The sequence below is a fragment of the Hordeum vulgare genome, chromosome 6H (assembly GCF_904849725.1).
Source record: "Hordeum vulgare subsp. vulgare chromosome 6H, MorexV3_pseudomolecules_assembly, whole genome shotgun sequence".
NCBI lineage: Eukaryota > Viridiplantae > Streptophyta > Magnoliopsida > Poales > Poaceae > Hordeum > Hordeum vulgare.
This window is the reverse complement of record NC_058523.1, coordinates 488,646,106-488,658,979: the sequence shown is the minus strand read 5'-3', so window position 1 is coordinate 488,658,979 and position 12,874 is coordinate 488,646,106. Positions and strand designations below refer to the sequence as shown.

General features: G+C 47.0%; 1 protein-coding gene and 1 pseudogene across 1 annotated transcript; one reads left to right on the top strand and one right to left on the bottom strand.

Annotated features, from left to right (window-relative positions):
• The window catches only part of LOC123405658, a 30,564-nt pseudogene extending 21,285 nt beyond the window's left edge, over nucleotides 1-9,279 (top strand).
• A 1,227-nt stretch (nucleotides 9,280-10,506) lies between these two features.
• Nucleotides 10,507-12,601, bottom strand: LOC123403103 (protein trichome birefringence-like 19). The gene is made up of 3 exons (XM_045097069.1): nucleotides 11,929-12,601; nucleotides 11,268-11,822; nucleotides 10,507-11,173 (listed from the first exon to the last, which is right to left on the bottom strand). Exons 1-3 carry the CDS (start codon nucleotides 12,388-12,390, stop codon nucleotides 10,925-10,927), a joined length of 1,266 nt encoding a protein of 421 aa, XP_044953004.1. The 5' UTR covers nucleotides 12,391-12,601; the 3' UTR covers nucleotides 10,507-10,924.
• Nucleotides 12,602-12,874: the final 273 nt, after the last annotated feature.

Here is a 12,874-nt window from a genome sequence, read left to right as displayed (position 1 = left end):
AGAAGGAGGAGGAGGAGGAGGAGAAGGAGAAGGCCAAGGACCTTCTAGTCCTTACCCTCCTCCTCCTTCTCCTCCTTCTCCTCCTTCTTCTTGATTTCTTCTTCTTCTCCTCCTCCTCCTCTTTCTTCTCCTCTTTCATATTATCCTTGCTTTAATTTCCCCAACAATGACATAATTAGCCCATTTAGCTCCAAAATACCATAATAAGCTCAAAATGGCATAAGAACCTTGTGTTAGCTCATGAATATTATATACTTAGCTTGTTTTCCTCTAAAATGGGATAATTAACCCATTTAGCTACAAAAAGACATAATTAGGTAATTTAGCTCCAACAAGAGGAGAAGAGGAGAATAAATAGGCAAAATGAAAAGAAAGAAGAAGAAGAAGAAGAGAAGAAGGAGAAGGAGGAGGAGGAGGAGGAGGAGGAGAAGGCCAAGGACCTTCTAGTCCTTCTCCTCCTCCTCCTTCTCCTCCTTCTCCTCCTTCTTCTTGATTTCTTCTTCTTCTCCTCCTCCTCCTCTTTCTTCTCCTCTTTCGTATTATCCTTGCTTTAATTTCCCCAACAATGACATAATTAGCCCATTTAGCTCCAAAATGCCATAATAAGCTCAAAATGGCATAAGAACCTTGGTTAGCTCATGAATATTATATTCTTAGCTTGTTTTCCTCTAAAATGGGATAATTAGCCCATATAGCTCCAAAATGACATAATTAGGTAATTTAGCTCCAACAAGAGGATAAGATGAGAATAAATAGGAAAAATGAAAAGAAAGAAAGAAAGAAGAAGAAGAAGAGAAGGAGGAGGAGGAGGAGGAGGACAAGGACAAGGACCTTCTAGTCCTTCTCATCCTCCTCCTCCTCCTTCTCCTCCTTCTTCTTGATTTCTTCTTCTTCTCCTCCTCCTCATATTTCTTCTCCTCTTTCATATTATCCTTGCTTTAATTTCCCCAACAATGACATAATTAACCCATTTAGCTCCAAAATGCCATAATAAGCTAAAAATGGCATAAGAACCTTGGTTAGCTCATGAATATTATATTCTTAGCTTGTTTTCCGCTAAAAATGACATAATTAGCTCAAAAACATCATATTTTGTTCTTCTTCTGACTTTCTTATTCACATTTTTGCAGATTGGATATACTACATGCATGGAAGCTGGCATTCATGGAGTTGAACAATGTCGATGGATGAACTTTATATGTATATCATCTAGTTTTCATTTGAGTTGATGAACAATGTCAAACTATATGTATATGTATATATGGATAAACAGTGCAATACTTTGTATGTTGGTTCTTTCGATATATGGGGATGTACATTGATTTATATGTATATCATATATGTGTGGTGAATTATATATATGTGTTGGCAAGTATATGTGTGGTGAACTATATATCATATATGTGTGGTGAATTATATAAATGTGCTGTCAAATATATATATATGTGTGATGTGAAATAATATAAAACAAAAAAACAGGTACTATATGGGCTCTTTGCCGTCTGCCAGCTGATGGCAAAGACCTGTGCCATCAGCTGGCAGATGGCAAAGGTGCCACATGGCACCCAGCTGTGCATCCTGGGGTGTCTATATAGGCTCTTTGCCATCTGCCTCCAGGGTGGGCAGACGGAAAAGAAGAGGGCACGGAGGAGGGGGGAGGAGGAGGCAGACGGCAAAGAGTGGAGGGGGGAGGAGGAGGAGGTAGACGGCCAAGAATAAGGGGGAGTAGACGGCAAATAATAAGGGGGAGGCAGACGGCAAAGAATAAGGGGGAGGCATACGGCAAAGCCTCCTTTAACCCCTAACGGAGGCAACGCATGTCGGATGCCGTCTCGAGCACTTTGCCGACTGCTCCTATTGAAAGCTGACGGCAAAGAGCTTTGCCGTCCGCTTTGGGGGGACAGACGGCAAACAAGGTCATATGCCGTCGTAGGCTGACGCGCGGAAATTTTGCCGGCCGTGAGATTCTTTGTCGTCTATGGTATTCTCTTTGCCGTCCGGGATTTAGTCTTTGTCGTTTGTGATGGCAGACGGCAAAGAAGCTGATTCTTGTAGTGCTAATAATAATGATTTTATTAGTACTCCGATTGCTCCCGCCACTAGTGCGGAATCGTATGAAATCAACGCAGCTTTGTTGAATCTTGTTATGAAAGAGCAATTCTCGGGGCTTCCTAGTGAAGATGCCGCATCCCATCGCAATACCTTCATTGAGCTTTGTGATATGCAAAAGAAAAGAGATGTGGATAATGACGTGATTAAGTTGAAACTTCTTCCTTTCTCGTTGCGAGATCGCACAAAAACTTGGTTTTCTTCTTTGCCTAAAAATAGTATCAATTCTTGGGATAAGTGCAAAGATGCTTACATCTCCAAGTATTTTACGCCGCCTAAGATCATCTCATTACGTAACAATATCATGAATTTCACGCAACTTGATCATGAACACGTTGCACAATCTTGGGAGAGGATGAAGCTTATGATTAGAAATTGTCCCGCTCATGGCTTGAGTTTGTGGATGATTATACAAATCTTTTACGCTGGCTTGAATTTCGCTTCTCGCAATATATTTGACTCCGCCTCAGGTGGAACGTTCATGGAAATCACGTTAGGAGACGCTACAAAACTCCTAGACAATATCATGACCAACTACTCTCAGTGGCACATTGAAAGGTCGCGTGCTAGCAAAAAGGTGCATGCTATAGAAGAGATTAACTCTCTTAGTGCTAAGATGGACGAGTTAATGAATTTGGTTGCTAGTAGAAACGCTATCGTAGATCCTAATGACATGCCATTATCTTCTTTGATTGCGAGTATCAATGCTAGTTTGGACGTGAATTTTGTTGGTAGGAACAATTTTGGCAACAACAATGCTTTTAGAGGAAACTATGTTCCTAGGCCTTTTCCTAGTAACTCCTCTAACAATTATGGCAATTCCTACGGCAACACTTATGGAAATCACAAAAAATTACCCTCTGATTTAGAGAGTAATATCAAAGAGTTCATTAATTCTCAAAAGATTTTCAATGCGCCCATAGAGGAAAATCTACTCAAAATAGACGATTTGGCTAAAAGCGTTGATAAGATGTCTTGTGATATTGATGCTTTGAAAGTTAGATGCGTTCCTCCCAAGGTCAACTTGGATGAAACTTTGAAAGCTATGTGTATCTCCATGAATGAGAGAAAAGAAAGAACCGCCCAAATTCGCGCTAGACATGATTGGCTTAAAAGGGTGCGTTCTAGTGATGCAAATCACGAAGATCTTAAAGTACTTGGTGTGTCTCCTTTTGAATCTTTGTTTTCGCGTGTCAAACCTACTTATGGAGGGGCTGGATATGAATCCACTTTGGTTAAAAACGCCCCAATGATTCGGAGTCCACCTATCTTGATGATAAAGGTGTGGAGAGTGGAGTAGAAGAAGTCAAAATTTTGGGTAGTAATGAAACTCCCACTTTGGATTTCAAGGAATTCAATTATGATAGTTGCTCCTTGTTTGAATGCATTTCTTTGATGCAATCCATTGCAAACTCCCCACATGCTTATAGCCAAAGCAAAGCCTTTACCGCGCATATCGTAGATGCTATGATGAAATCTCTTGAAGAGAAGCTCGAACTAGAAGTCTCTATACCTAGAAAACTTCATGATGAGTGGGAACCTATCAAAATCAAGATCAAAAACTATGAGTGCAATGCTTTGTGTGATTTGGGTGCTAGTGTTTCCGCGATTCCAAACTCTTTATGTGATATTCTTGGTTTTCTTGAGATTGAAGAGTGTTCTCTTAATTTGCATCTTGCGTATTCTACTGCCAAGAAACCCATGGGGAGGATCGATGATGTTCTTATTTTTGCAAATAAGAACTATGTACCCGTGGATTTCATTGTACTTGACATAGATTGCAATCCTTCATGTCCCATTATTCTTGGTAGACCTTTCCTAAGGACTATTGGTGTTATCATCGACATGAAGGAAGGGAATATTAGATTTCAATTTCCTTTAAAGAAGGGCATGGAGCACTTTCCTAGAAAGAAAATAAGATTTCCTTATGAATCTATGATGAGGGCTACCTATGGTTTGAGCACCAAAGATGACTATATGTGATTCCATCACCTTTCGCCTAGCTAAGGGCGTTAAACAAAAGCGCTTGTTGGGAGGCAACCCAATTCTTTCTGTTTTGTGTTTTCCACACTTTCATAATTCTGTTATGATTGTTTTTTGTGTGTTTATTTTTGCGTTTGTGCCAAGCAAAACCGTTATGATTAGTCTTAGGGATGATCGTTTGGTCATGCTGGAAAAGACAGAAACTTTCTGCTCAAGAAAAGAATTTTCATTTCTTTTCTGTAAGAGCTTTTGAGTTGATTATTTTTGATGCTGATTGCTACGCAAATTCTTCAGACTTTCGTAACTTTTCAGAATTTTTGAAGTACCAGAGGTATACGAAATATACAGATTTCTACAGACTGGTCTGCTGTTAACAGATTCTGTTTTTGTTGTGTTGGTTGCTTATTTTGATGAAACTATGGATAGTATCGGGGGGTATTAGCCATGGAAGATTGAAAGTACAGTAACCCAACATCAGCACAAGTAGAATTTAAGGTTGCTACAGTACCTAAGGAAGTGGTGGTTTGCTTTCTTGTACTAATGTTATCACGAGTTTCTGTTTAAGTTTCGTGTTGTGAAGTTTTCAAGTTTTGGGTGAAGTTCTTATGGACAAAAAGATAAAGAGTGACAAGAGCTCAAGCTTGGGGATTACCAAGGCACCCCAAGAGATTCAAGGATGCCGTAAAAGCCTAAGCTTGGGGATGCCCCGGGAAGGCATCCCTCTTTCGTCTTCAATCCATCGGTAACGTTACTTGGGGCTATATTTTTATTCACCACATGTTATGTGTTTTTGCTTGGAGCGTCTTTTATCGTAGGAGTCTTTTATTTTTGTTGTGTCACAATCATCCTTGTTGCACACCTAGAGAGAGAGACATGCACTCAACGTGATTTTGTCGAGCTTCACTTATATCTTTTGGTAGACAATTCAGCTCACATGTGCTTCAATTATATCTTTTGAGCTAGATACTTTTGCTCTATGTGCTTCACTTATATCTTTTAGAGCACAGCGATGCGTGGCTTGGTAGTTGATCTATGCTTTGAAAGTAGTCCCAAAAGGGGTAGTTATCCAAAGGGATACGAAAACTTCCACCTTCATGTGCATTGAATAGTTAGAGAAGTTTGATTCATCTCAATTAGTTTTGAGTTGTGGCTATGGTAATATTGAAGTCATGCTAGTAAGGTGTTGTGGATCTAGAAATACTTGTGTTGAAGTTAGTGATTCCCGTAGCATGCACGTATGGTGAACCGCTATGTGATGAAATCTGAGCATGATTAGTATATTGATTGTCATCCTTTGCGTGGCGGTCGGGATCGCGCGATGGTTTATACCTACCAACCCTTCCCCTAGGAGTATGCGTTGAATGCTTTGTTTCGATAACTAATAAAACTTTTGCAACAAGTATATGAGTTCTTCATGACTAATGTTGAGTCCATGGTTTAGATGCACTTTCACCTACCACCATCACTATCTTCTTAGTGTCGTGCAATTTTTGCCGGTGCACAAAACCCACCATTAGCCTCCCTCAAAACAGCCACCATACCTACCTACTATGGCTTTTTCAAAGTCATTCTAAGATATATTGCCATGCAACTACCACCATGACATGTGCCACCACGTCTACATTGCCATTGCATGATCGTAAGATAGCTAGCATGATGTTTCCATTGATGTCTATGCCATGCTAGATCATTGCCACGGTACACTACCGAAGGCATTCCATATAGAGTCATAGTTCTCTAAGTTTTGAGTTGAAAGTGTGATGATCATCATTAATGGAGCATTGTCCCATGTGAGGAAATAAAAGAGGCCAAAGAAGCCCACCAAAAAAAATGAGAGAAGGGACAATGCTACCACTTTTTCCACACTTGTGCATATTAAGCATCATGATCTTCATGATTGAGAGTCTCTCGTTTTGTCACCACCATATAGCTAGTGGGAAATTTTCATTACATAACTTGGCTTGTATATTCAAGTGATAGGCTTCCTCAAAATTGCCTTAGGTCTTCGTGAGCAAGCAAGTTGGATGCACATCCACTAGTTTTCTTTAAGAGCTTTCACATACTCTTAGCTCTAGTGCATCATTTGTATGGCAATCCCTACTCATTCACATTGATATTTATTGATGAGCATCTCCACAGCTCATTGATATGCCTAGTTAAAGTGACTATCTTCTCCTTTTTTTCTTGCAACCTCCACCACATTCCACACCATCTATAGTGCTATAACCATGGCTCACGCTCATGTATTGCGTGAGAGTTGAAAAGGTTTGAGAAAGTAAAGGTGTGAAACAATTACTTGGCCAATACCGGGGTTGTGTATGATTTAAATTCGTTGTGCAATGATGATAGAGCATAGCCAGACTATATGCTTTTGTAGGGATAACTTTTTTTGGCCTTGTTATTTTGAAAGTTCATGATTACCTTGCTAGTTTGCTTGAATTATTACTGTTTCCACGTCAATAGCAAACTATTGTTTTGTATCTAATGGATCTGAACATCCACGTCACATAAGAGGAATTACAGAGGACACCTATGCTAGGTAGCATGAAAGCATCAAAAATTCATTCTTTATCACTCCCCTACTCGAGGACGAGCAGGAGTTAAGCTTGGGGATGCTTGATAAGTCTCAAACGTATCTGTAATTTTTGATGGTTTCACGCTGTTATCTTGTCTTCTTTGGATGTTTTATGTACCTTTTATATCTTTTTTGGGACTAACTTATTAATTCAGTGCCAAGTGCGAGTTCCTGTTTTTTCTGAGTTTTTGACTCTTTTTATATCTGGTTTTGGAACGGAGTCCAAACGGAAGAAGATCAGGGGGCCTCTGGGCCAAGCCAGGTGGGCTCCAAGGAGCCCACAAGCTCCCACTCCGCCACCAGGGGGAGGCGGCGGTGTCAGGACTTGTGGCCTCCTTGGACGCCCCCTGACCTAGATCTTTGGCCTATATATTCCCAAATATTCAGCAAAAAATCAGGGGAGCCTTGAAAATACTTTTCCGCCGCCGCAAGCTTCCGTTTCCGCGAGGTCTCATCTGGAGACCCTTCCGGCACCCTGCCGGAGGGGACTTTGGAGTTGGAGGGCTTCTTCATCATCATCATCGCCCCTCCAATGATTCGTGAGTAGTTCACTTCAGACCTACGGGTCCATAGTTAGTAGCTAGATGGCTTCTTCTCTCTCTTGGATCTTCAATACAAAGTTCTCCATGATCTTCATGGAGATCTATCCGATGTAATCTTCTTTGGTGGTGTGTTTGTCGAGATCTGATGAATTGTGGATTTGTGATCAGATTATATATGATATATGTTTGAGTCTTTGCTGATTTCTTATATGCATGATTTGATATCCTTGTAAGACTCTCCGAGTCTTGGGTTTGTTTGGCCAACTAGATCTATGATTCTTGCAATGGGAGAAGTGCTTGGTTTTGGGTTCTACCATGTGGTGACCTTTCCCAGTGACAGTAGGGCAGCAAGGCACACATCAAGTAGTTGCCATCAAGGGTAAAAAGATGGGGGTTTTATCATTGGTTTGAGATTATCCCTCTACATCATGTCATCTTGCTTAAGGCGTTACTCTGTTCTTATGGACTTAATACACTAGATGCATGCTGGATAGCGGTCGACGTGTGGAGTAATAGTAGTAGATGTGAAAGTATCGGTCTACTTGTTTTGGACGTGATGCCTCTAGATATAATCATTGCATAGATGACGTCACGACTTTCTATCAATTGCTTGACAGTAATTTGTTCACCCACCGTCTACTTGCTTTCATGAGAGAAGCCACTAGTAAACACTATGGCCCCCGGGTCTATTCACATCCATCGTTTACACCTCCGCTTTTACTTTGCCTTGTTACTTTGTTGCTTTCAGTTCTCACTTGGCAAACAATCTATAAGGGATTAACAACCCCTTCATAGCGTTGGGAGCAAGCTTTTGTGTTTGTGTAGGATCTTGAGATACTCCTCCACTGGATTGATACCTTGGTTCTCAAACTGAGGGAAATACTTACCACCGCTACGCTACATCATCCTTTCCGCTTCGAGGGAACACCAATGCAAGGCTCCAAGGCCACGGGGGAAATCCTTTGCATACTTGCCTAGGAAGTCCCTTAAGGCGTAGCCGCAACAGAAAGATCAAGCCAAGTATTCTCCCATCACGTGCCTATTTCTGGCGCCATTGGAAGGTCTTTTGTTGTAGTAGCAACCATCCATAGAGAGATGGTCAGCAAGAAGGTGCAGCCCAACAGGGCAACCTACTGTTGTCTCCTGCAGGCATACACGAGGGCACGCTACGGTGAGGACGCGAAGATCGTGTACCGGAAGATGAAGGACGAGGTGATGGACATCGACGTGGTGCTATACAACATGCTCCTGTCAATGTGCGCCGATATCGGCTATGTCGAGGAGGCCGAGGAGATCTTCACAGACATGAAGTCTTCCATGGACACCAAGTGCAAGCCTGATAGTCGGACCTACTCATCAATGGTGACACTATATTCCTGCACTGGCAATGTCCCTGGTGTAGAGGCCATATTGAAGGAGATGGCACAGGCGGGTTTCAAGCCCAACATCTTCATCCTCACCTCGTTCATCCGGTGCTATGGTAAAGTGGGATGCACCGACGACGTCGTCAGGTCATTCGGCATGCTAGAGGACCTCAAAATCACGCCCGACGACCGGTTATGCGGCTACCTTCTTGCCGTGGCAGCGGATGCGCCTGTGGAGGAACTCGGCAAGGTGGTTGACTGCATCGACAGGAGCAACGCCCAGCTTGGCACCGTGGTGAAGCTCCTGGTGGACAGGAAAGCCTCCACTAAATCCTTCAAGGAGGCAGCCAGGGGCATCTTGAGCGGCGTCCGTGGCGTGGTGAAGATGCCCTACTGCAACTGCTTGATGGACCTCTGCGTGAACCTGGGGCAGATGGAGAAAGCCTGTGCGCTCCTCGATGCCGCGCTGCAGCTCGGCATCTACACCAATGTGCAGACGAGGACGCAGACGCAGTTATCGCTGCACCTCAGAGGCTTCTCGGTCGGCGCCGCCCTGACCATGGTCGGCGCCGCTCTGCTTCTCTTCTCTCCATCTCACCTCCTCTCTCTCCCTCGTCTCTTCTTCCCAGGGGGCGAGCCGCCAGGGCCATGGAGCGCCGCTGGTGGCGGCCTCCACTATGCACCGCCGCGCTCAACCCTGATCTGAACCGCCGCGCTCAACCCTGATCTGAACCGCCTCGCCTCGTCGCCCGCTGTTTCCACGCCGTTCCCCGCCTTCCGGAGCCATGCCGTCGCCGTCCTGCTCCTGATCGGATCTGGAGAGCCGTTGCTCGATCTGTTTTTACAGGGAGGAGAGGAGTCGGGACACATACCTGGATCAGCCGACCGTAGCCACCGTCGGACCAGAAGAAGGAATCCGTGTCGCCCTGCTCTGCTTCTCTTCTCTCCATCTCACCTCCTCTCTCTCCCTCGTCTCTTCTTCCCAGGAGGCCGAGCAGCCATGGTCGTGGAGCACCGCCGTTCCCCGCCTCCCGGAGCCATGCCGCCGTCATCCTGCTCCCGATCGGATCTGGAGAGCAGTCGCTCGATCTGCAACCAAAAAAATATATCTCAAACCGTTATTTCTCACTCACCAAGGACTGCGGGTTTAATATCTAGAAGGCCAGGGGTGTTTTTATAAAATTGTTAACGACGTACGAGAAGGAGGTCGAACCATCACGACGGCAGATCCCTCTTTAATAGTAGAGATAAGCCGTTGTAGATGTTTCAGACATCGTCCAAAACAATAACTGTATGAAACGTCTTATAAAAAAGAACGGAGGGAGTAATTCAGATCTGGTCATCTCGGGACATGAAAACTAGTCGTACAGTTTTTAGACCTAAAGTTGCACAATTCATTCTCGCAACTCCAAACTTGCTATACAACTCGATCGGCATAGAAACAGAACATCTGAAAAGCTTAATCAAGTTGAAGCATCTCAGTTGGCCTCCTGACGCCCACTTGATCACGCTCCACGCTAGCCATGAACGTCCCAAGTCAACGTCAGGCTGCACGTCAGAGGATTCGGATTCAAGATGGAGATGCGACCGGTCAGTAGATGGCATCGTTACGGGATCCCACTGGTGAACACTACATCTAGTCCTAAACTAACTTTTTTCGAAAAAAAATACTTTGCTATCAAACAAACTGTACGCCCTAGAATACATAATTCCTGGATCACCGTGTAAAACTATACAATTTCATGTGCTAGCGACAGCACTATTGACTTTAAGGGTTCGGTGCAGACTTTTTTTGTTGTTGTTGTTGCTGCTGCTGAATCTTGTGCAGAGATTAAAATGCTAAGATAAGCCATAAATAGCACCACTACTCCAGTAAGGTACGAGGAAGCACATTCCATGGCACAAACAAAGGAGTCGGCAGCATGTGCAGGTCTGAATCAGGAACTCAGGATCCAGTTGACCAGTTCCTTCTGTGGCAAATACATATTCCAGAAAAGACAGGGAATCTACGATCATGGGTTACACGTTAGTTCATCCCGCGTCGATCGGTGAGTCCACATGGTAGTGCCGATGGATATGGACAGCTTCCACTCCATGGTCACCAAGCAAGTAGCCACGACACGGCACGACACGACACAGACATGCTCTCAAGTCAGCGTGTTGACAGCGTGACACTAGCCATGCTTAGTGGAGGGTCTACTTTGCTTGGAAAGTTGGTGCAAATACAACTTGTGCCGACGATCCACGACTACAACATCATCCCTCAACCGTTTCACGTCTGAAGAATCAAAGAATCACGGCCGTGTAATAGAGGTTTTTGTTTTGTTTTTGTCACTTGGGCGATTGGCAACTCATGGACGTGGATGCAGGAGCATGTGTGACAGCAGCTCGCTCCACAGGTCGATCGGGCCCGGCAGGCACCAGTGCAGGCAGTCCACCACGAAGCTGCCCTCCACGCTCCCGCCCGGCGGGTGCCCGTACCGGCTCGGGTGCCCGTCCGGCCGCAGGTCCATCGCCCCCGTGATGTCCATCAGCACCAGCTCCGCCTCCGAGCCGTCCCTCCTCGTCCTCGCCGACTTCGTCTCCCTCAGCGCCTCGACCTAGCCGAGTCACGCGCATTTCATTTAGCTGTGGCGTTCCACGTGACACGAGATTCATGGGGGGTTACGAGGTTTGCTTGCACCATTTACGTACCTGCGCGCTGCGGTACTCGGCCTCGACGGCGCCCAGGGCGCGGTCACCGCGGCGGTACGGGTGCGTGCGCACGCAGTCGCCGCCCGTGTTCCACTCGCCGCCCTCGAAGTGCGCGGGCGTCACCGTCCGGAGCACCGCCTTGCCGCGGAACCCTTCGCTCGCGGCGACGGCGCCGAGCGCCGTCCGGAACGCCGCGCGGAGGGCGCGGGGCACGGTCATCTCGGCCGACACGTTCCCGGCGACGCAGCTCGCGCCGCCGTTGCACGCGACGGCGCGACCGCCCTCGTAGTACACCGAGGGGCGGAGGAACCAGTTGGTGCCGGACAGGACGACGTGGTCGAAGCCGGCGAGGTGCGACGCCCACCGAGCGTCCGGCGTGTCGAGGTGCACGTCCCACATGCCGAGCGTGGCGTTGGACAGGTTGGCCTTGACCAGGAAGGGCGACCAGAAGAGGGAGGCCGTGAAGTCGTGGCTGCCGTAGTAGTAGTCCCGCCGGACGGCCCTCCCCGTCGGGTCGATCTCCGGCTCGCCCCCGACCTCCACCGGCTGCGCCACCTGCCGGCCGGCCAATCGTTGGTTTGCGTCAGAAACGGAAACACGGCAAAGCTGAAGGCAATGGCAGAGCGCATGCAACACGTTCGTTCGTATCGTACGTACGTACCCTTGACAAGAGGCAGAGCAGGGACTTGAAGTGGTTCCTGGCGAGGGAGTCCCCGACGAAGGCCATGGACTTGCCCCTCATGGCGTGCAGGAACCGCGCGGCGTCGAAGCGGGGGAGCTCGCAGCCGTCCGGGCGCCACCTCCAGCGCAGGAACTCGAGGCTCGGCTTGCCGAACTTGATGCAGTTCTGGTGGTCGTCGATGAAGGGGCACGTCAGGTTCGTGTAGTAGGGCGCCTCCGCGGCGTCCCGCACCCACTCGCCCCGCGTGAGGTCGCATGCCGGAGACGACGACGACGACGACGACGAGGAAGAGGCGCCATGTATGCGCAGGTAACGCCGGTCAGCGAAGGTCAAGTCGTAGAGCGTGACGAGCACCAGGACGAGCAGGAAGGCCACCGGCGCGGCGACGGCGGCCGAGCGCTTCCGAGAAGACGGGCCGCTCTTGCTCTGGTGGGACTTCATGGCGGGGAGAGGGGATGGGCGGATGGTGCCGTTGCTTGAGGAACACAGGGCATGGAGGGAGGCCGGAGTAAGAAAATGCGAGGTGCGGAGTATACCTGGCTATGGCTAGTGGCGGTGGCGATGGAGGTCAACGTGGCAGGTATGTGTGGTGTGCGTTGCACGACTGATAAAGGCCGTTCCCTACCAGAAAATGCTCACGAAAGCCCTGCCGCTGCCTGCGACCGCGGTTGCACGGTTGGCCGTTGGCGCCAGACGCCTTTTTGTTGGTGGCAGACGTTTGAGACTCTTCCTCGTGTCATCTTCTTCTAGTCCAGCGACCCGGATTGGCGGTTTCAATTAAATCGCCGTCCGCCTAATTTCGAATGGTTTTGCTTTTTATTAGGTCCCTAGAATTTTTAGAAGTGTCGGCCGACTCTGCCGATGTCGAAGAAGGGGGTGACGCGGCAACCATGAGGATCGACCTCGGCGAGGCTGAGGCAAGACC

Bases quoted from the DNA above. Each gene is read 5' to 3' on its own strand.
- LOC123403103 (XM_045097069.1), bottom strand. From the start codon at position 12,390: ATGAAGTCCCACCAGAGCAAGAGCGGCCCGTCTTCTCGGAAGCGCTCG. The intron at 11,823-11,928 runs GTACGTACGTAC...GCCGGCCGGCAG, and splicing joins TGCTCTGCCTCTTGTCAAGG to GTGGCGCAGCCGGTGGAGGT. The intron at 11,174-11,267 runs GTACGTAAATGG...TGACTCGGCTAG, and splicing joins CCGAGTACCGCAGCGCGCAG to GTCGAGGCGCTGAGGGAGAC.